At 40.6% G+C, this 20,019-nt stretch overlaps 1 protein-coding gene and 1 pseudogene across 7 annotated transcripts in view; one reads left to right on the forward strand and one right to left on the reverse strand.

Annotated features, from left to right (window-relative positions):
- The first annotated feature begins 1,038 nt into the window (after nt 1-1,038).
- The window catches only part of Bclaf3 (BCLAF1 and THRAP3 family member 3), a 77,361-nt gene continuing 58,380 nt past the window's right edge, over nt 1,039-20,019 (forward strand). For 6 of the 7 annotated variants that reach the window (XM_087193649.1, XM_087193650.1, XM_004866165.4 and 3 more), the window contains exons 1-3: nt 1,039-1,176; nt 2,406-2,445; nt 19,827-19,901. In XM_087193649.1, the coding sequence (XP_087049775.1) occupies nt 19,861-19,901 (41 nt within the window). In that variant the 5' untranslated portion in view covers nt 1,039-1,176; nt 2,406-2,445; nt 19,827-19,860. The remainder of the gene's footprint in view (nt 1,177-2,405; nt 2,446-19,826; nt 19,902-20,019) is intronic. The other variant, XM_013066045.3, reaches the window with a different exon arrangement.
- On the reverse strand, nt 3,271-3,624 carry LOC101703230 (prefoldin subunit 4 pseudogene; annotated as a pseudogene).

A 20,019-nucleotide genomic window follows, 5' to 3' on the forward strand; every position in this document is an offset into this window, starting at 1 on the left:
GGACCCGAGTTTGATCCCCCGTACCAAAAAAACCCCAAAAAACCAAAAAAACCCAATGCTGGGCAGTTAGTAGGTGACAATAACAAGGGAAGGTAACCGGTAGTACCAACAGGTGGTGTGGATCTTGAGAAAGATATTTTGCAAGTGGCAAAAGAGTATCAAAGTTGTCAAGTGGGGAAGTGCCAAGAGTGAAGAGGAAATACTGCCTTCGAGGCTTGCGGATGGAGTATGGGAGAAATCGAGAGTACTGTCGACAGGTTGAGGGTGTAGTTCAGTGGCAGAGCACTTGCCTAGCATGTGTCCTGTGCATGGCCATGGGTATAGTCCCCCAGCAGAGGAGGGGATGGAGGGGGCGGGGAGAAGGGGGGGGAGGGACCTTGCGCTTGTGAGGCAGGCGGCGGAACCACTGAGCTAAATCCCCGGCCCAGATTGATTTTGATTTTGAATTGCACACTGGACTTATTTGGGAAGTCCAGAAGGGAGGTTTTGTTTTCTCAGTACAAGCCTCATTTGAGCAGCCATGGGAAATGGGTTCAAGGTTAAAGGAATGGTTAGAGATTGAGTAGGCAGGGAGAGAGGTCACAGAGGAGCAGGTTCAGGTGAGCTGGTTCTAGAAAGGCTCTGGTGGGTCAAGGCAAGGACAGGATGTGCTCATCCATGTGGCCGCCCATGTGCTCAGCTGCCACCTCTGACTCCTGGTGCGTCCACCTGCAAAAGGATGGAAGGCTCAGGCGACCAACATCCTGCCCCTGACTGAAGGGCTGACCTCCAATCCTTGGCCCTCAACCACCAGGATCCCTACACCTGGTAAGTTCAGCATGTTTCTTTCTTGCCGGGCAGAGGACGCCAGCAGGCGCAGGCGCTCTAGGTGGACTGTGGCAGAGGAAGCAAGCTCCGCGGACAGCTGCAGAGGCGAGAACTGCCGGAAGAGGACGCAGGCGCTCTGGCCCGAGGAGCTTGGGCGGGGCATTTTCGCTGGAAGAGTAGAAGTGCAGTTGGATAAACCAAGCGGAGAGCGGGCCGCGGCAGTGGGCGGGGAGGAGGCGGTTCCGGAAGGAAGTGGTTCCGGGTCTCGGGGCCCGGCGGAGACACTTGTGGTCCAGTTGCTGTGAGAGGCGACCGCCTAGAGAGGGGCGAGGCCTCGAGGGCCGGCGGCGGCGGCGACATCCTGGCCGGGTAAGCGGCCTTGGCGAGGAGCTCGGGCCCCGCAGGGAGGGCGTGTCCGTCACCTGGGAGGGGCGGTTCTGGGGGTGGCGTGTGGGGCGGAGGGGAGGCTGCGGCGGTCCGGATTTGGCTCTCAGGGGACAGCCACCCCTTAGGTCCCTCGGCCGGCTCCTTCCCGCGGAGCAGTGGGCCACCTCTGGCTCCCGGTTGGTGGCCTCCCTGCGTCCCTCCGGCGCGGCGACCTGGGCACCTGCTCCCAGGATCCCAATCCTCCCCCGCCTTCGGGCAGGCTGTTGTTCCCGCGGCTCCGAGGAGCGTCTGTCGTTGGGGCGGAGGGGAGGCGGTGTCCTTGTTCCGGAGGAGGCGGCACGGGACGCGTTACCCGCGGGACCGGAGCCGAGCAGCTCCCGCTTTGTCCTCCCGAGGCGCTCCTCCTCGCCGCGGCATCTTTCCCAGATAACGTCGAGAATGAGTAGTGAAGGCTGGGCTTTATTCTGCATTGCAAAGTAAAACTTGCCTTTTTTAAAATGTCTGAAAACTGGCGAATCTCCTCTGCTTGTCTGGGATGTATTTAGGAAACTGGGCCACTATAGGGACTTCTCTGGCAGTAGGTCGGGAGGGAAAGAAATGGGAGAGAAACGTAACCCCCTGTATATTTTCCTTTTGAAGAGCTTTCCAAGCTGCCTCTTAGATGATTGCTTTTCTTTTCTGGATCAAATTACTAACTATACAGGTACAAATCAGGGTCTCTCTGGCTGCTTCTTCCCCAAAGGCAGCCTTTTTAGTATTTTTTTTTTTTCTAAATATGAACAGGTCCAAACGAAAGAAGGATTTGAAAAGATTTGGCTGTGGATTCATAAAGAGTGCTTTATTTAATTTTTGGGACCGAGTCTCTCAGTGGTGTCTAAGTTGGTCTCGAATTTATGGGTTCAAGCGATTTGATTCTCCTGTCTCAGCCACGCGAGTAGCTGGGACTATACAGTACAGTTGGGTACAGTTGTGTGTTGTGCTAGAGTGCTTTATTTTTCAATGGTATTTCTTTTTTAAAAAATCCATTAAGTTTATTGGTACATTTTAGGTATACAGTGGGATGACATTCATCTTTGGGAATTTGTACCTTTACATGGTGTATTTTGGTTATTTTTTCCGCATTCCCCTGCTCTCCCTTCAATCCCTCTACCCCTCCCTATTTACAAATGGTAATGGTGTAGTAATGCTTTATTTATTCCCTCTCCCCTTAGTTAATTGAAGGACCCAGGGCCTTGAGCTTGAGCATGCTAGGTAAGTGCTTCACCCCTAACCACACCCCCAACCCCAGTAATACTTTATTTTAAATGGTATTTTTAAGAATGACCACTACAGTTTTCACTTGAAATCCCTGTAGTTTCACAGTATCCTCAAGAAATCTTCAAAACGTCTTCTTAGAAACATTTATATTGTAAGAAACATTTAGTAAGCCATTCACATGCAAAAATCACAATGAAAATGCACTCTGACCATTCCAGATAACCGTTGTGAATATGGTTATTCACGTCCGGTCTTCTGTGCTGAGATGAATGCATGAGCTTTTCTAAAGTGAATTCTCTTTTGTAATCTCTTTTTTTTTTGTAATCACTTTTTATCCAACGACATAACATGTCATTACATGACTATGATAATTTAGTTGCTTAGTCCCAGTTTTCCACTACTTAAAGACATTGTTGGAGAAATGTAAAGCCTTTATATCCATGATTATTTCCTTAATGTACATTCCTAGATGATGGAGTTACTGGGCAGAGTATACTCATAAAGGATTTTACAAAAAATGTGAATTGCTAAGTTTCCCTCTGGAAAAGGTATGCTATTTGCATTCCTACCAACAATCTTCGAGTGACCTTCCCCACATCCTAGCAAAAGGCAATTTTTATTTTTTATTTTTTTTTGTTGTTTAACTGATTTTAATAACATGACATAAAGCCCCTAGAATTGATATAATCATTATGCAAAATACATAGATGAATACTGTCTTCTTTTAAAAATATAAAATAAATAAGCAAGATGTGAAAATAGGCAAGTTTCCACTAAATAAATGAAAACTTTAAAAAAAGAAAGTTTTCCTTTCCATGTCATTTGAAGGGAAATTATCATTTTAAACAATATTCAAGTTTATTAAACAAATTTAAAAAGGTATTATAAAATGTTTAACTTTCATCAGCTTCAAGGTTTATGTTGCTGCCGAATTTTGCATATAACTGAACTTTCAAATCTGCTAACACCCGCTGAATTGATTCTACTCTGGATTCTAAGGCATCAATTTCTTGCAAATTTTTCTTTGCTTCTTCTAACATGTCTTGTGTTTCTTCTTGAGAATGGCTAATGAAAATGTCACCAATCTGGTAAGGTATCATTAAGCTGTCATCATCTGTGAGCATGATGTCGTCACAAGCATCTTTAAATTCTGGAGTTGTTTCTTTGTTATTTCTATTTCTTCCTTTAGCTCTGTGATTCTACTCGTATTCCGTGCAAATTTATCTTTTGTTTATCTTCGAAAATAACATTGACATCTTCTGCAGCAATTTTATGTATCACCTAAAAATACATATTAAAAAGATGCCCTGAGTTTGATCCCCAGCTGAGCTTCTCACCAGCTGAGTCGATACAGCACTAGAATCGCTGTGTCCGAGTTTCCCCATCCTCCATGGATGCACGGAGGACACAGGAGCTAAGGACCGACGGGGTCGGGCGCGCGCGGGATGCGGGGCCTGCACGCCCCTGCTGCTCTGGCAGAGACGGCCCCAGCCCCTGAGGGTCCCGGCCCTGGTGCCTGGCCCCGCGGGAGGCCCACGGAGACGCTGGGGCGCCGGGGCCCCCCGCGGAGCTGCCCGCAGGGTCCGGGACCTCGGCCGGCCCCAACCCGGGCCTCGGGGCCGCGTGCCCCCCCACCCCACCCCGGTCCCGCTCCGGAGCCCCCGCGCCCCAGCCCGGCCGCCACCCACACCCCGGCAATTTTTATTTTTTAGTCAGGGTCTCACTGTGTATTTCAGGCTGGCCTCAAACTCACTATGTAGCCCCGGCTGGCCTCGAACACAGAGTAATCCACCTGCCTCAGCCTCCCGGGTGCTGGGATTATAGGGATGCGCCACCATGCCCACAGCTGCAAAAGGCAAAATTTAAAAGATTTCTGTAGAAACATTTTTGACCCATTTGTGTTCTCTCTGACCAAGTACCAGTATCCTCTGGTTTTCATTTTTTTCTTATTTATAAATAGCATTCAACTTCTCACCTCTTATTCCGCCAGTTTAGTAAAGAAAGGTTATCTAAGTGAACAAGAGATTTGAAGTTAGGACCTTCTTGAATTCTAGTGTATCTGATTACCTTGAACAAATTGTTCAAATTTTTTTTTTTTTTGGTACCGGGGATCGAACTCCGGTCCTTGTGCTTGCGCAGCAGGCGAAACCACTGAGCTAAATCCCCGGTCCCTACTTAAATTTTCTAAGGTACTGTTTCCTCACCTGTGAACTAGGGATTATAATGTGTTTGTCTTAATCCTCTTATAGAGTGGTTTTAAGAGTCAAATGAGACATTTATTGAAAGTACTTTTTTTTTTTTGTACCGGGGATCTAACGTTGGACCTTGTGCTTGTGAGGCAAGCGGCGGAACCACTGAGCTAAGTCCCCAGCCCTATTGAAAGTACATTTAAACTTTGTCTTCTTGCTGTTATTGCCCTCTTGTAAAGATTTCAGAGCACAGAAGCATTGTGAAATTCATAAAAATTTAAAAGTAAATTTCTAAATTTAAAACACTATTTTATGATTCCCTTTGCCCCACACTATTTCACTCCTTAAGTCTGAAGATTATACTGCAGCCCTAGATTATATTCAAAAAATATATCACTGAGCTAGTGGGTACAGCTCAGTGATAGAATATGTGCTTAGCATGTGCAAGGCCCTGGGTTCAATCCCTGGCACTACAAAGACAATAGAGAAAAACAATATCAAAGTTATGAAATTAGGTGAAGGATGAATCTGCACAAATGTTAAAAGAGCAAATATTTAAAGATATTATATAAATCGGAAGGGAGCAGATGCAAAGCTAAATAAAACACAGTCCTTGTGCAGGTTATAGGGTGCAGACTGACCAGGCAGCTAGAGGGCATAAAAACTGCTTTCCAAATTTAGATGGCAATTTTATTTTTTTATTTTTTTTTATTTTTTATTTTTTTTTGGTACCAGGGATCGAACTCGGGTCCTTGCGCTTGCGCAGCAGGTGGCGAAACCACTGAGCTAAATCCCCGACAAGATGGCAATTTTAAATGTGGTACAGCATGTCAGCTACTCTAGAGTGTGCTAAAGCCCAGTGCTGCTGACTGAGCATCTGAGCAGGTGACCGGGCAGTCTCCACAGGGTCATTTTTCTGAAAGAAGGAGTTGCAAGGTGGGGAAGTGTCAGTATTGGACTCCAAGAAACTGAATTCTGTTTCAGATCCTTTACATAGGGCAGGTAGTTAATCTTTCTAAGTCTTGGTTTCTTCACCTACGAGATAGGGGTAATTCCAACTTGTGGAGGGGGTTGAATGAGATAGTATTTGTACAACACTTAGTATTTGTAAAACCAGAAAATACTGGCGCTCATGTGATCATTCTTATCCACCAGAGACTTAGCTTCTCAGGGAAAGAAACTGGGTTTCTTCCAACTTTGTATTCCTAGTCCCTAGCAGTCACTGACATTTAGTAATGTTTGCTAAATTAACATAAAATAGAATGTGACCACTGATAAAAACTCATTGCACCAATGAAAGCAATAATATGTAAATATAGACTATTGGGAGAAATACACTATATTACTTGGAGTGTATTATTCGGACTATATTGTTAAAAATTAAATAAAAGTAAACATTGCACTAATTGGTCCTGACTTATCTCTATTATGACTGTTGTTCTATTTTAGATCCCTAATGCCAAACAAAGAGCCCCTCCTTATCAAGAATAATCCTATTCAAGTTGGTCCCATTTCAAAAGTCCTCCCTAGACTCCTAATCACCCTGTTGACACCCAGTTTCTCTCCTCTCTTTCCCTTCCAGTCTGTTGGAAAGAGTTGTTAATAATTGGCTTTCTTAGTCTCTTGAGCTCCTACTTAGACTCCTCCTACTCAGACTGTGTTGTAACGCTTTTCATTCCTTTTATTTGATCTTTATGTAGCATTTCCCATGAAAGTCTCTTCCTGAAATAGTGCCCTTCTTTAGTTTCTGAGACTGTCCCAGGGTTCCCTCCTTCCTCAAAGTTTCTCTCTTTCTCTCCTTTGCTAGTTCCTCTTCCTTCAAAGGTTGATGTTCCTACAGGCTTGGTACTTTTTGTACTATACCATCTCTGGAATAATTTATAGAGCATTGTGGCTATCTAGTGTTTGAAGGGTTGATAGAGTTCTCTGTGAAACCATCTGAGCCTGATGCTTTAATGGGGTATTTCCTTTATAACTTTCTGTATTTCTTCTATGGAAATTAGTTTGTTTAAGATTTTTAATTTTGAAGGGTAAATTTTGGAGACCTGTATTTTTATTTTAAAAAGTACACCTTTTATCTGGGTTTTCAAGTTTATTTGGTAGATATCTATGAAGTGATTTTATAATTTGTCAATTTTTTTTTCTGTTTTTTCTGTTATGGCCTCTATATCATTTCTTGTTACTTTTGTGCTTTCTCCCATTTTTCTTAATCAAGAAAAATAGTATAACAGAAGTGGGTGTAGCTCAGTGGTAGAAGGCTTTAATTTACCCTACCAAAAAAAGAAAAATAGTATGTAGTGGTTTTGTAGTTGTTTATTTTGTTTTTATAAAACTACAAACATTTGGATTATTAATTACATCTATTTAAAACTTTTCTTCCTCATTTTCTTCATTTACTTTTTTTTGGGGGGGGGTACCAGGGATCGAACTTGGGACCTTGCGTTTGCGCTTTTGAGGCAGGTGCCAAAACCACTGAACTAAAGCCTCGCCCCTCTTCATTTACTTTTGCCTTTATTGTTTTCTTCTATGTACTTTATTTTGTTTTACCTTTTGTTTTTTTTTTTGAGCCAGGGTCTTGCTATGTAGTCCAGGTTTATCTTGAACTCATTATGGAGCCCTGGTGGGCCTCCAACTTCTGATAATATGCCTGCCTCACCCTCCTGAGTGCTGGGATTTATGGGCATGTGTCACCACACCCAACTTACTTTATTATTTTTAATTGTTTTCCTAACCTTGGAAAGTTTAGAGCCGTGAATTTTCCTCTGATCACTACTTTAAATACATCTATCTCATTGAACCTGATATTTGGTGTTTTTATTGTCATTATTTAAAAATCTGTAATTTCACTTATAGACTACTTAGGAGTTGTTTAATAGACTTTTTTAAATTTCTAGGTTGATGGGCCTTTCAGTTTTTTATTTTTGTTAGTTTAGTATAGTTTGTAGTATTTCCACTTTATGGAAATTACTAATATTTTCTTTTTTTTTTTTTTTTGGTACTGAGGATCAACTTGGGTCCTTGTGCTTGCAAGGCAGGCAGCAGAACCACTGAGCTAAATCCCTGGCCCTACTAATGTTTTCTTTGTGACCTAACAAATGATTATTTTTGGTGAATGTGGCATGGTCACTTGAGAAGAAAGTATATTCTCTAGCACCAGAGTGTAGAGTTTGATAAATATCTGTAAGATTAGCAAGGCATGGTGGTATACACCTGTAATCTCAGCTACTCAGGAGGCTGAGGCAGGAGGATTGCAACTTTAAGGCTAATGTGGGCAACTTAGTGAGACCTTGTCTCAAAATAAAAAAGGACTGGGGATATGATACTTCAGTGGTAGAGCATTCCTAGATTCAATCCCTAGTAGAAAAAAGACAAGATTTACTCTATTGATTATCTATTGGTTATGTCATTTAGATCTTCTGTTTTATTTTTGGTTCACTTGATAATTAATGTCTTGTACAAAGAATGGTTATAAAGTCACTTATTTGTACGTTTTCCTTTTTTGAGACAAGTTGTGTGTATTTTGTTATAATTGTTCTTTCTCTAGAGAGATGTATATTTTATTTAAAAATTGGATGGGATATGGGTGTTTAGGAAGGTTTGTATTTTTGTTCTAATGGTTTACCTTTGTATTTACCCATTTTTATTTATTTATTTTTTATTTTATTTTTGTTTTTTGTTTTGGTACTGGGGATCGAACTCGGGACCTTGTGCTTGAGAGGCAGCCAGTGGAACCACTGAGCTAAATCCCTGGCCCCTGTACTTACCCATTTTTAAATACCCTGAATTCTGTTTGCTTATTTATCTTATATGTGAGAATTCTGTATCCACTTCCAGCTCTTCCTTGCTCCAGAACTTGGAATAACACTTAGTTGCTATGGCCATGAGAATGATCCATGCTTGGTCTGCTCAGGTCTGGCTTCCCCTTCCCTTGGATCTGCTGATTGCCCTCTTGTCCTTTGGGCTCTGACTAGGTATGGTTCTGTGCTAGAAGAGTGGCTTCTATGTCACAGCATTTTAAGTGATACATTTGCACTTAGACTCCATACTCTGTCCACACAACTCACCCATTTAAAGTGTACAGTTCAGTAGTTTTTAGTATAGAGTTGTACAATCATAATCATCACTATGTCTACTTTTAGAACATTTTCTTCTCCCTAAAAAGAAACCCTATAGCCATTAGCCATCACTTTTTTTTAAAGATTTAACAAGTTTGTCATTTAATAAGTCTGAATTTATTTTCACCTAGCCATCACTTTTTATACCCCCTTCCCTCTCCCCACCCAAATGCAAGTCTTTTTGTTGTCTTTTTGTTTTGTTTTTGATTTGCCTATTGTGGATATTTCTCATAAATGGAATCATATAACATGTGGTGTTTTGTGACTGGCTTCTTTCACTTAGCCTAATGTTTTCAAGGTGCATCCATGTTAGAGCATGTATGTGTACTTCACTCCTCCTTATGGTCAAATAGTATTGCATTGTATGCGTGTATTTTGTTCATTCATTTCTCTGTACATTGGGCTTATTTCTACAGTTTGGCTATTATGAATATGTTCATATGAATGTTTGTATACAATTTTTTATGTGGACATATTTTTCTTTCTCTTGGGTATATACCTAGGAGTAGAATAGTCAGGCATATGGTAACACTGTGTTTAATTTTTTGAGGAACTGCCAAACTGTTTTCCATAGTGACACCATTTTACATTCTTACCAGAAGTGTATGAGAATTCCATTGTCTCTACATCCTTGAAACACTTTATTATGTTTTTTTATTATAGTTGTCCTTATTGGTGTGAAGTGGCATCCATTATGGTTTTGATTTGCATTTCTGTAATGACTAGAGATGTTATGTGCTATTTTTATACCTTTTTAGGAGAAATATCTGTTCATCTCCTTTGTCCTTATTGTGTGTGTGTGTGTGTGTGTGTGTTTGTGTGTGTGTGTGGTACTGGGGATTGAACCCAGGGTCCTTCTCACAGGGATGTATCCTCAGACTCTTTTTATTTTAATTGTTTTTATTGTGAGACAGTGCCTGGCTAAATTCTCAAACTTGCAATCCCCTGCCTCAGCCTTCCAAGTAGCTAGGATGATAGGTGGGCACCACGGCAGCTGGCCCTTTTGTCCATTTATAAATTTGATTGTATTTGTTATTATGTTGTCAGTGTTCTTTATGTATTCTGATGACATTGAGCGTGTTTAGGGTGGTATGGCCTTAGATGTTCTTTATATATTTTGAATACAAGCCTTTATGACATAAATGGTTTGTAAAAAGTGTTCTCTCATTCTTTGGGTTGTCTTTTCACTTTGTGGGGATTACAGGCATGTGCCACCACGCCCAGCTTGTCTTTTCACTTTCTTTTGTTTTGTTTTGTTTTTTTGGTACCAGGGATCAAACTCAGGATCTTGCGCTTGCGAGGCCGGCTGCGGCACCACTGAGCTACATCCCCAGCCCCAACATTTTAAAATTTGATGATGTCAAATTTATATATTTTTTATTGCTTACATTTTTGGTGTCATATCTTTAGATACCATTGCATGGTCCAAGGTTACAAAGATTTATTTATCTTTATGTTTTCTTCTGAGTTTTGTAGATTTACTGTTTACATTTAGGTCTTTGATCCATTTTTAATGTTTATGTATGGTGTGAGGTACAGCCAAACTTTATTCTTTTGCTTGTGGATAATCAGTTGTCTCAGCATTTGTGTTGATTTGTTTAACCTCTTAATATATGGTCTATTCTTTTTTGCTCCCCAGTGTGTTTTAAGTTTACCTATTGCCTGAATAGGAGTAAAGCTGTTTCAATTATTTCTCTCTCCCTCTCCTCTCATTTTTAGTTGCAATTTTTATATCATCACAAAATGCACCAATTTTACATTAATCTTTCACCCAGGTTTTTTGTTTGTTTTTTTTGAGACAGAGTCTTGCTATGTAATTCAGGCTGGCCTTGAACTCACAGTGATCCCCTTGATTCAGCCTCCTCAGTGCTGGGATTACAGGTGTGTACCACCAAGCCGCCTGAGCCACATACTTTAAATGCTCACTATCAGTCCTTTTGCTGACTCTTCCTAGTCAATGGTTGAGTGAGGCTCCTCCTCTAGTAGATTTCTCAGAAAGGGTTAGGAAGTACCAAAGTCCCTGTATTCTTTTTTTTTTTTGGTACCAGGGATCGAACTCCGTCCGGACCTTGCGCTTACGGGGCTGGCGGCAGAATGACCCTGTATTCTTATATGCTGAAAGCTGTTTTTCTGTCACTGTGGTATTTGAAGGATATTTTGGTTGATATAAAATCCTTGGTTCACACTTCCTTTCATTGAGTTTTATTTTCAAAATGTTGATTTGTTATTCACCTTGCTTTGTAGTTTGGTTTTGAAAAATCTCATGCTGATCTAATTTTCTTTCTTTTCTTTCTTTTTTATTTGAGGAGGGGGTACCAGGGATCGATCTTGGGACCTTGCACTTGCCAGGCAGGCGGCAGAACCACTGAGCTAAATCCCCAGCCCCTTGCTGATCTAATTTTAAAATTTATGTTATTTATTCTTTTTTGTTTTAATCTTTTAATGTTGTTGTTTGTTGTTTTGAGGTCTTGCTATGCAGTTCAGGCTGGCATTGAACTCACTATGTAGCCCAGGCTAGTCTGAAATTCATGGTGATCCTCCTGCCTTAACCACCTGAATGCAAGGATTACAGGCGTATGCTACCACGCATGACATTTATTGCATATTGCCTGGAAGTCTTGATGGTTTTATCTTTGAAATAAAAGGCTTTTTGGTTTATTTCATTTTGTTTTGTTTTTTGGTACCAGGGATCAAACTCCAGGACCTTGTGCTTGTGAGGCAGGCACGGTGCCACTGAGCTAAATCCCTGGCCCAAAATAAAATTTTTTACTAGGCTATGTTTCAGAGTTGATTGTTTTAAATTCATATTTTGTAAGTATCTGGTGTATCCTTAAATAAATATGTAGATTAGGATATTTCATGTATTTTTCCATTTCTGGAAGGTTTTCTTTAAGTTCTGTTGTTTGATTTTTCTTCAGGGAATATAGTAGTACAAACATTCGTTTTTTACCTTTCTCCTATTTCTAATACTTTGTTGTTGCTGTTCCTTAATTTTATTGGTACGTTTTAGGTATACAATATAATGACATTCATCATTGGAAATTTGTACCTTTATATAATCTATCTTGGTTTTAATAGTTTTTGTCTGACTCTTTTTCTCTCTTCCTCTTCCCTCAATGTCATTTTTTTGGGTTGTTTTCCTGCCTTCTTTCAATATAATTTACTAAATTTTCATTTGAGTTTACTATTCTTTGAGCACTTTGTAATTTATTTTTTACTTTTTTTAGGTAATTTAGTCTTTTTCTCCCATTTCCCCCTGAATTTAGTTTTAAATTTTCAGTTCTCCTTGGGTTTTTGTTTGTTTGTGTGAGTTTTGGTGTATTTTTCAGAGAGAGAGAGAGAGAGAAAACAAACAGGGTTTTACTGTGCTGCTCAAATTGGTCTCAAACTCCTAGACTCAAGTGATCCTTCTGCCTCAGATTGCTGAAACTACAGGCACTTGCCACTGTACTCAGCATGGTGTATTTTTGTTCTTAGTTTTTAATTTCTAAATCAATGTGGTTTTCAAAATAGTCTCAAGTGATTTAGAGTATACAGTATTTAATTTTCTTTGGAGTATAGTCCTGCTTCATGGTGTTTTGGGAGAGTAGTTTTCTGCTTGTGAGATTTTTTTTTTTGAGACAAGGTTTCACTAAGTCACTGATTTGCCCTGCCTGGGCTGAAACTTGCTGTCCTTCTGCCCCAGCCTCTTAGAGTATGGAGATTACAGGCGTGTGCTACCATTCCCAGCTGAGAAATTATTTTCCTGCTTTCTTACCAATATATGGATGCTATCTAACTTTAAAATTTTTGCAAATATCACAAGTACAAAGTAGTTTCTCTTCATTTTATTTCCTGATCTCGTAGTAGGGTTGACTATCTTTTCATATGTATGTTGGACATTTCTGTTTCCTCTTCGTTGAAAACTGAAAGCATGGGGCTGCCATTTACTGAGATGGAGCAGACTGAGGGGGAGCATATTTTGGAGGGAGGTCAGGAGTTTACTCTTGGACCTGTTTAGAGCATCCAGTGGGATGTTGGATATGCAGGACTGGAGTGCAGAGGATAGATGAGGGCTAGAGATATAATTTGGGGTGCTGCTAGTATTTAAAGTGAGAGACTGAATGAAAGTATACTAAGGAGAGTGTGGACAGTGAGAAGTCCAAAGGCTGGAGTCACTAAAGGATTGGGTTCATGAAAAGGGTTGGGCTTGTGAGTAGGGGAGATGAAGACAAACCACCAAAGGAGGTAGAAGGAAATTTTATTTATTGATTGATTTATTTTTGGTACCAGGGGTCAAACTCAGGACCTTTGCGTTTGTGAGGCAGGCTTAATGCCACTGAGCTAAATCCCTGGCCCAGTAGAAGGAGTTTTTATGGAGGTAGAAGGAAAAACAGGCAAGTGGTATCCTGGAATCCAAGTGGAGAAAAGTTTCTAGGAAGAAAGTGTGTCAAATGTTACTGGTAGGTCAAGGAAGGAAAGGAGGAGGAAGAGGAGGAAAATTGACCATTGGATTTGGCAACATGGACTTCATTAGTAATCTCTTGGCTAGAGTAGTTTGGTGTGGTGGTAGGATGGAAAGCCAGGGGGTAAGAGATCAAGCAAGAATGGGATGAGAAAAATTGGTGATGATGACTGTGGCATACAGGCAGCCCTTTTGAAGAATTTGGTTGTCAATTGAAAAGTAGTGCAGTAGTCCTAGGTGGGTATGGTTTTAGAGAGACAGGAGAAGTATACAAAGTTATATGGTGACAGAAGGATCTAATGGAGAGGAAGAAGGGATATTGTAGGGGAGAAGGGAAATTCCTGGAGCAGGGTCCTTAGGTGGGTAAGGGAATATATCTAGCACAGCCTGGTAAGATTGGCCTTTTCGTGTGTGTGTGTGTGTGTTTGTGTGTGTGAGTGTGTGAGTATGTGACTAGAGATTGAACCCAGGTCCTTCGTCCTAAGCTATATAGCCACCCCTTTTTAATTTTTATTTATTTATTTATTTTTGGTACCAGAGATCGAACTCAGGACCTTGGGCTTTATTTTTTATTTTGAGACCGGCTGTCGCTAAGTTGCCTAGGCTGGACTTGAATTTATGATCTTCCTGCTTCAGGCTCTCAAGAGTGCTGGGATTATAGGTTTGTGCCACTGTACCCAGCTGGCCTCTTATACTACTAGCAACTAGCATCCTCCTGGGAATAGATGACCTTGCTGTGTAGACATCTCATTTCTATGTTCAGAGGCAAACAGATTCATTCACTGCTCCTGACCCTTTACGGTTTACTCAGAGTTAGCAATATAATTGGATTTATCTTGCATCACTCACATCTACCCCCCAGTCACAAACCCTACTGGTTTTGGTCTTTTCTCTTCATTTCTCTTAAAGCTCTGGTCCCGTTCATTAACTTTGCTGGTAAAAAATAAATTAGTTTAAATCATTGATCAGCAAATTTTCTGTAAAGGGCCAAACAGTAAATATTTTGCACATTGTAGGCCATGTATAATCTCTGTTGTGGCTTCTCCTTTATCTTCTTCATCCTTATCTTCATCTTCTTCCCTAATGCTAAGTGAAATAAATCAGACACAGAAACTTAAATATCACATGGTTCCTCTCATAGGAGAAACGAAATGTCAGGTAAAAGGGCTGAAGACCAAGACCAGACCAGGCCACAACAAGCCTTTATTAGGGGAATAGATCTGCCGGGGTGTCTCTGAACAAAGGAGAGACAAAAGCAATATGGCTGGGGCAGGGAGAGTCTTTTATAGAGACTGGGGTGGGGTTTGTAGGGGCAGAGGTGGGGTTGAGTGAGGTAGTGACTAGGGAATGGAGGAGCCCATGATGTCACTAGGTGGTAGGAGGTGAGCGAGTATTAGGTTACTTTCTAGGCGGGAACAGGGGCATGCTGGGAAGAAGGGTTTATTCTTTGGTGGGAGCAACCATCTTGGCATGATGTCACACAGGGGAGGGGGCAAGGCACGATAGGAAGAGGGCAGCTACTATACATAATAGCTGCTGAGGTGGTGGGAGACCTATCACCCAATATATAAACAATTTAAAGAACAAAATAAAAAATGAAAGAAACAAGAAGATAAACTTTGTGAAGATGGGAAGGGGACCTGGGTACAGGAGATGAGAGGGAGGGAAAGGGAAGGGGAAGTAAGATCAAGATATGTGTACCAATACTCCATGATGACTATATTCATTATGCATCACAAATATATACCAATAAAAACTAATTAAAAAATATAAAAAGCATTCATAGTTCAGGGTGTACATTTAAATTAACCCTCCTCTCTTATCATTAAGCCTCTGAACAAGTATTTTTATCAGCTGATGTATACCAAGTAATTGCTAAGTTAACTTTAAAAAAAGCTTTATTGAGTTATAATTTACAGTTTTAAAGTTTGTAATTCAGTAGCCTTTAGCAAGTTTTGCAGAGTTGTGGAACCATTTCCATAATATCTAATAATTTTAGAATAGTTTCATCACCCCACCCCAAAGTTAACCTTTTTTTGGTGGCTGTGAAGTATAATATATGTGCAATACAGCACCCCTTTTTTGAGTGAATAGTTTGAATGTTTATAAATTTAACCTTAACAACCAAAAGAAAATATTTTTAGGAATACTTTTATCACATGCACTGAATCTTACTTTGCAAATTCTCCCAATTGATCTCTACTCCCCCCATACTGCAAACCAGTGGTTCAGAAGTCCCTGGACCAACCGCAACCACATCACCTGGGAACTTGCTAGAATTGGGGCCTACCCAACAATGTGTGTTTTGACAAGTTCTCCAGGTAATTTTAATGTACACTAACATTTGAGAACCACTGCTCTGAGGTATATTCCAGTGTGGAATTGCTGAGCTGTGTTATATTGCCATGTTCAACTTTATTGAGTACTACCAAACTGCTTCCCAACTGGTTATACTCGCATATATTCAACTAGCAATATATGAAAATTCCTATTGTTCCACATGTGGAACATCCAACACTCTAGAATGAGAATGTGCAATTTAAATAATTTTTCTGGTCAGTCTGGTAGGTGTAAAAGGACTATGATCTTAATTTGCATTTTCCCACTAAGATTGAGCATGTCATATGTTCATAGGTTGAATTTTGTGTTCTATGATATGCTATTTGTATTTCTTTTTCCTATTGGAGTAAATAAACACAATGCATTGAAGTAACTGGAGAACAAACTTAGAATTCCTAAAGAAGAGAGAAACTTGGGGAGAGGGGTCAAAGGAAGATTCCCAGGGGAGTGACAATCAAGCAGTTCTGAAAGAACAGGGATTTGTTAGATAGAGACAAGGCCATCTATGTTTTAGAAACAGCTTGATCTGATCAGGCAAAGCAAGTAATGTGGTGTGGTAGACTACTAGGGTGTATGGAGGAAAAGAGACACATAAAACCAGGAAAAAGGTAGAAAGCAACTAGATGTATACATTTTAAATTTGTTTAATCTTTTACTCATTGTTGGACATTTGAGTTATAATCAGTTTGGCTGGGTTACTTTTCCTTTCCTATTATAAACAAAGCTGATATAAACATCTTAGTATATACATAGCTGCTTCATTTTCCTTTTAAATTATTTTCTTAACATGTTTAACTGAAATTACTAGATTAAAGGAAAGAAAGTACGATTAATTTAATAGTTTCTTGCCTGTTTCAAGGTTAACTTTCATTAGTAATTAGGGAAATGTAAACCAGAACTACCAGGTGATACTGTGTCATATTTACCCCTGCGACACTGCTGGTGATTGTAGCCCTCATGGCTTCCCTCTTGGATTGGCTTTGATCACTCCTTGTGGCTCTCCTCAGACATTTCATGTTCCTGGCTTCTCCAACTTTCTGTGGTCTCCACTACACTTTTGGCTTCACACTCCCAGCTCTGCACACTGCCCTCTCAGGAAAACAATGCCTGGACTTCCAGGCCTTCTGATATCTTGGTGGAAGCTTTCCTAACCCCACAACTCTGACATTATGTATGTGTGTAAAAACAGCACTATGTGGATGACACCAAAGTCTGGCACGAGCTTGAATAGTAATGGAGCCCTTTTGCATCTTGCTGGTGGTTGCAGAGGCCTCTGAGTGCCTGAATGACTGACATGGTGAACTGAATTCTGGGGAATCAATTCCCATTCCCTAGGCTGCTGCCATTTTGGAGCTTGGTACCCTGGCTCTCTCTTCTCAAAGCAAAGTCTTTCTCTTTTCTATCTTGGAGTCTGCAAAGGGTGCGGTCTTTTAGATTCCTTCAGTGCCCTCAAGATACCCTTTGCATTGTCCAGATCCAAAGTACTTGGCTTCTTTGTAATGCTAAACACTACTTCATCTTTTCAGGTTCTAACTTTACTGGAGCTTCCTTTCTGGCCAAACTGAAAACTTTTAAAATCATTCAGCTGTGCCTTTTGCTCTTGATTCTCAATGTAGAGCTGGCTAAAGCCTTAAACAGTACTCAAGCCACATCCTGAATGTTTGGCTGCCTTGAAATTTCCTCTGCCAGATTAATTAGTCTACCACCCTTATCTCAGTCTTTTGCAAAGTTTCAGGACACGAGCAAAATGCAGACAAATTTTCTTCCAGAGCATAACACACATTGTCTGGAGTCCAACCACTGATGGGAGTCCTTCCCAAATGAAACCTCTTAAGCCTGGTCTTCTCTGGCTGCATTATTGTCAACATTCTAGACTTCTGAGCTCCAATCATAAGCCCCCATCAAGATTGGCTCACAGCATTCTAGACCTGCTTCACCAGCCAGGTCTCCAATCCTTCCCAAACTCTTCCCACAAGCCAGTTCCAAAGGCTTCTGAATCACGTGGTCAGGTCATGTCACAGCAGTGACCCCGTTTCTTGTACCAAAATCTGTCTTGGTTACTTTCTCATTGCTGAGACACAATACCCGACACCCACAAGTTAAAGAAGGAGAGGTTTGTTTTTGGCTCACAGTTTGTAGAGGTTTCAGTCCATAGTCTGCTAGCTCCAAGGCAAGGCAGCATGGCAGAAGAGCATGGCAGAGGAGAAACGGAGAGATATCCAAGGAGGAGGGGGAGATGTAGACCCTTCTAGGCCACCCCCTCAGTGCCCCACCTCCTCCTACAGGATTTCATCTCCCAACATCACATTTAACTATAAATGTAATAGTGGGCTAACTCCTGATGAGAATATCACACCTCCATTATCCATTCACTTACCCAAAGTCCAGCCTCTGAGCACATGAGGCTTACCGGGGGACATCTAGATAGAAACCATAACCGTGGCTGTATGATTGATTATTCATGAACTGATGGCAATAATTTTCAAAGCCACCAGGGGGTTAGAGCCAGAAAGTTGGGGACTACTTAATTATAGTATCATACTGAGGACTACTGAGATATAAATAATAGTTAGTATAGAAGGTTGTATCCTAATTATGTATTTTTAAAATTTAGTTCCTGACACTATCAATTTTTCAAGAATACCTAAAATACTTACTTTTAAAATTTACTTATTTGGGTTGGAGGATGCAGCTTAGTGGTAAAACATGACTAGCATGTGTGAGGCCCTCCATTTGGATCCTAGCACCCCAAAAAAGTATTTGATGTTATTTGTTTTAGCACAAAATGAGAAACAAAATCAATGTCTAATAATACTTAAATTTTCAGGAAATTTATCTGATGGAAAGTTAGGCAGCAATTGACTCTTATAATTAGGAATTATAATTTTTATAATCTAGCAATTTATAAAAAGAGCATGTACTATTAATGTATTCCAAAATATTTTGAATTTTTTCTTTCTTTTTTTGACACTGGGAATCAAACTCAGGGTCTTGTGCTTGCCAGGCAGGCACCACCCTGCTGAACTACATCCTTGGCCCTGTTATTTTGACTGTGATTATATGAAGAATTTATGGTCATGGCAAAAACCAGGAAGACAATAATGGTTGCATTCAGATAAAGTAATTCTGGGTACTTTTTCCTCTTTTCAGAATACTTATTTAGCAGTTACTACCTTCTTTGCCTCAAAATAAGACCTAGGCAGAAAATAATCAGTCTTGAAAACCAGAGATCAAAAATGCCGGCCCCTGGCTGGGGATTTAGCTCAGTGGTTCCACCACCACCTGTACAAGGACCCAAGTTTGATCCTTCGTACCAAAAAAAAAAAAAAAAAAAAATGCTGGCCTGCAAGACAGGCGCGGTACCATTGAGCTAAATCTCCAGCCCCAGTTTTTTATATTTTTTAACTAATTTTAACAATATAAAAGATTTATCCCAACGTATTCAAAAAATATGTTATAAATACTAAAACATATTAAGGAAGTATTTGCATTTTTTTTCTGATAGGTCTCCCACTATCTCAGCAGCTATTATGTATAGTAGCTGCCCTCTTCCTATCGTGCCTTGCCCCCTCCCCTGTGTGACATCATGCCAAGATGGTTGCTCCCACCAAAGAACAAACCCTTCTTCCCAGCATGCCCCTGTTCCCGCCAAGAGAGTAACCCAATACTCGCTCACCTCCTACCATCTAGTGACATCACGGGCTCCTCCATTCCCTAGTCACTGCCTCATTCAACCCCGCCTCAGCCTCTACAAACCCCACTCCAGTCTCTATAAAAGACACTCCCTGCCCTGGCCATGTTGCTTTTGTCTCTCCTTTGTTCAGAGACACCCCGGCAGATCTATTCCCCTAATAAAGGCTTGTTGTGGCCTGGTCTGGTCTTGGTTTTAGGCTCTTTTACCTGACATTTTCTTTTTTTGGACCTAGTCTTTGAAATCTGATGTATATTTTATATTTATAGCACATCTCAAAGTGGTTTCATCATGTTTTTATGTTTTTAGGGCATTTTTTTAAAAAAGAAGGAATAGTTTTGACAGAAACCTTATGTGGCTTACAAAACCTAAAACAGTTGTCATGTGGTCCATTAGAGAAAAAAATTTCTGATACCTGAATTATTTATTTTGTCTTGACGACATTCCAGTAAGGTAGGTGCAGTTACTATAATCCCCATTTTACAGATGGGGAAATAAAGCACAGAGGGGTTAAGTACCTTTCTTTTGGTAGCATTCATTGTGATTTAGAGCAGATTGGAAACTTACAAACTTGCTAATGTTGTGTTTCTTTGCAGTATAAAAAGTACATAGTGGCTCACGTGTCAAAGGATGGCATGGTCACGATCTCGATCCCCCAGGTGGAAACACAGGTGAGCAGTTTGTACTTTAGTAGAGTAAGCTTGGATTTGGGATGTGCTATGACTTTGAAATTCACCACTACTAGTGAAAAACTATTTTAAATAAGCTCATGGAACCGGTTATTTACAG

This window comes from Heterocephalus glaber, unplaced genomic scaffold, assembly GCF_053883595.1.
Source record: "Heterocephalus glaber isolate CG9 unplaced genomic scaffold, H.glaber_assembly_v1.0 deba00001594, whole genome shotgun sequence".
Taxonomy (NCBI): Eukaryota; Metazoa; Chordata; class Mammalia; order Rodentia; family Bathyergidae; genus Heterocephalus; species Heterocephalus glaber.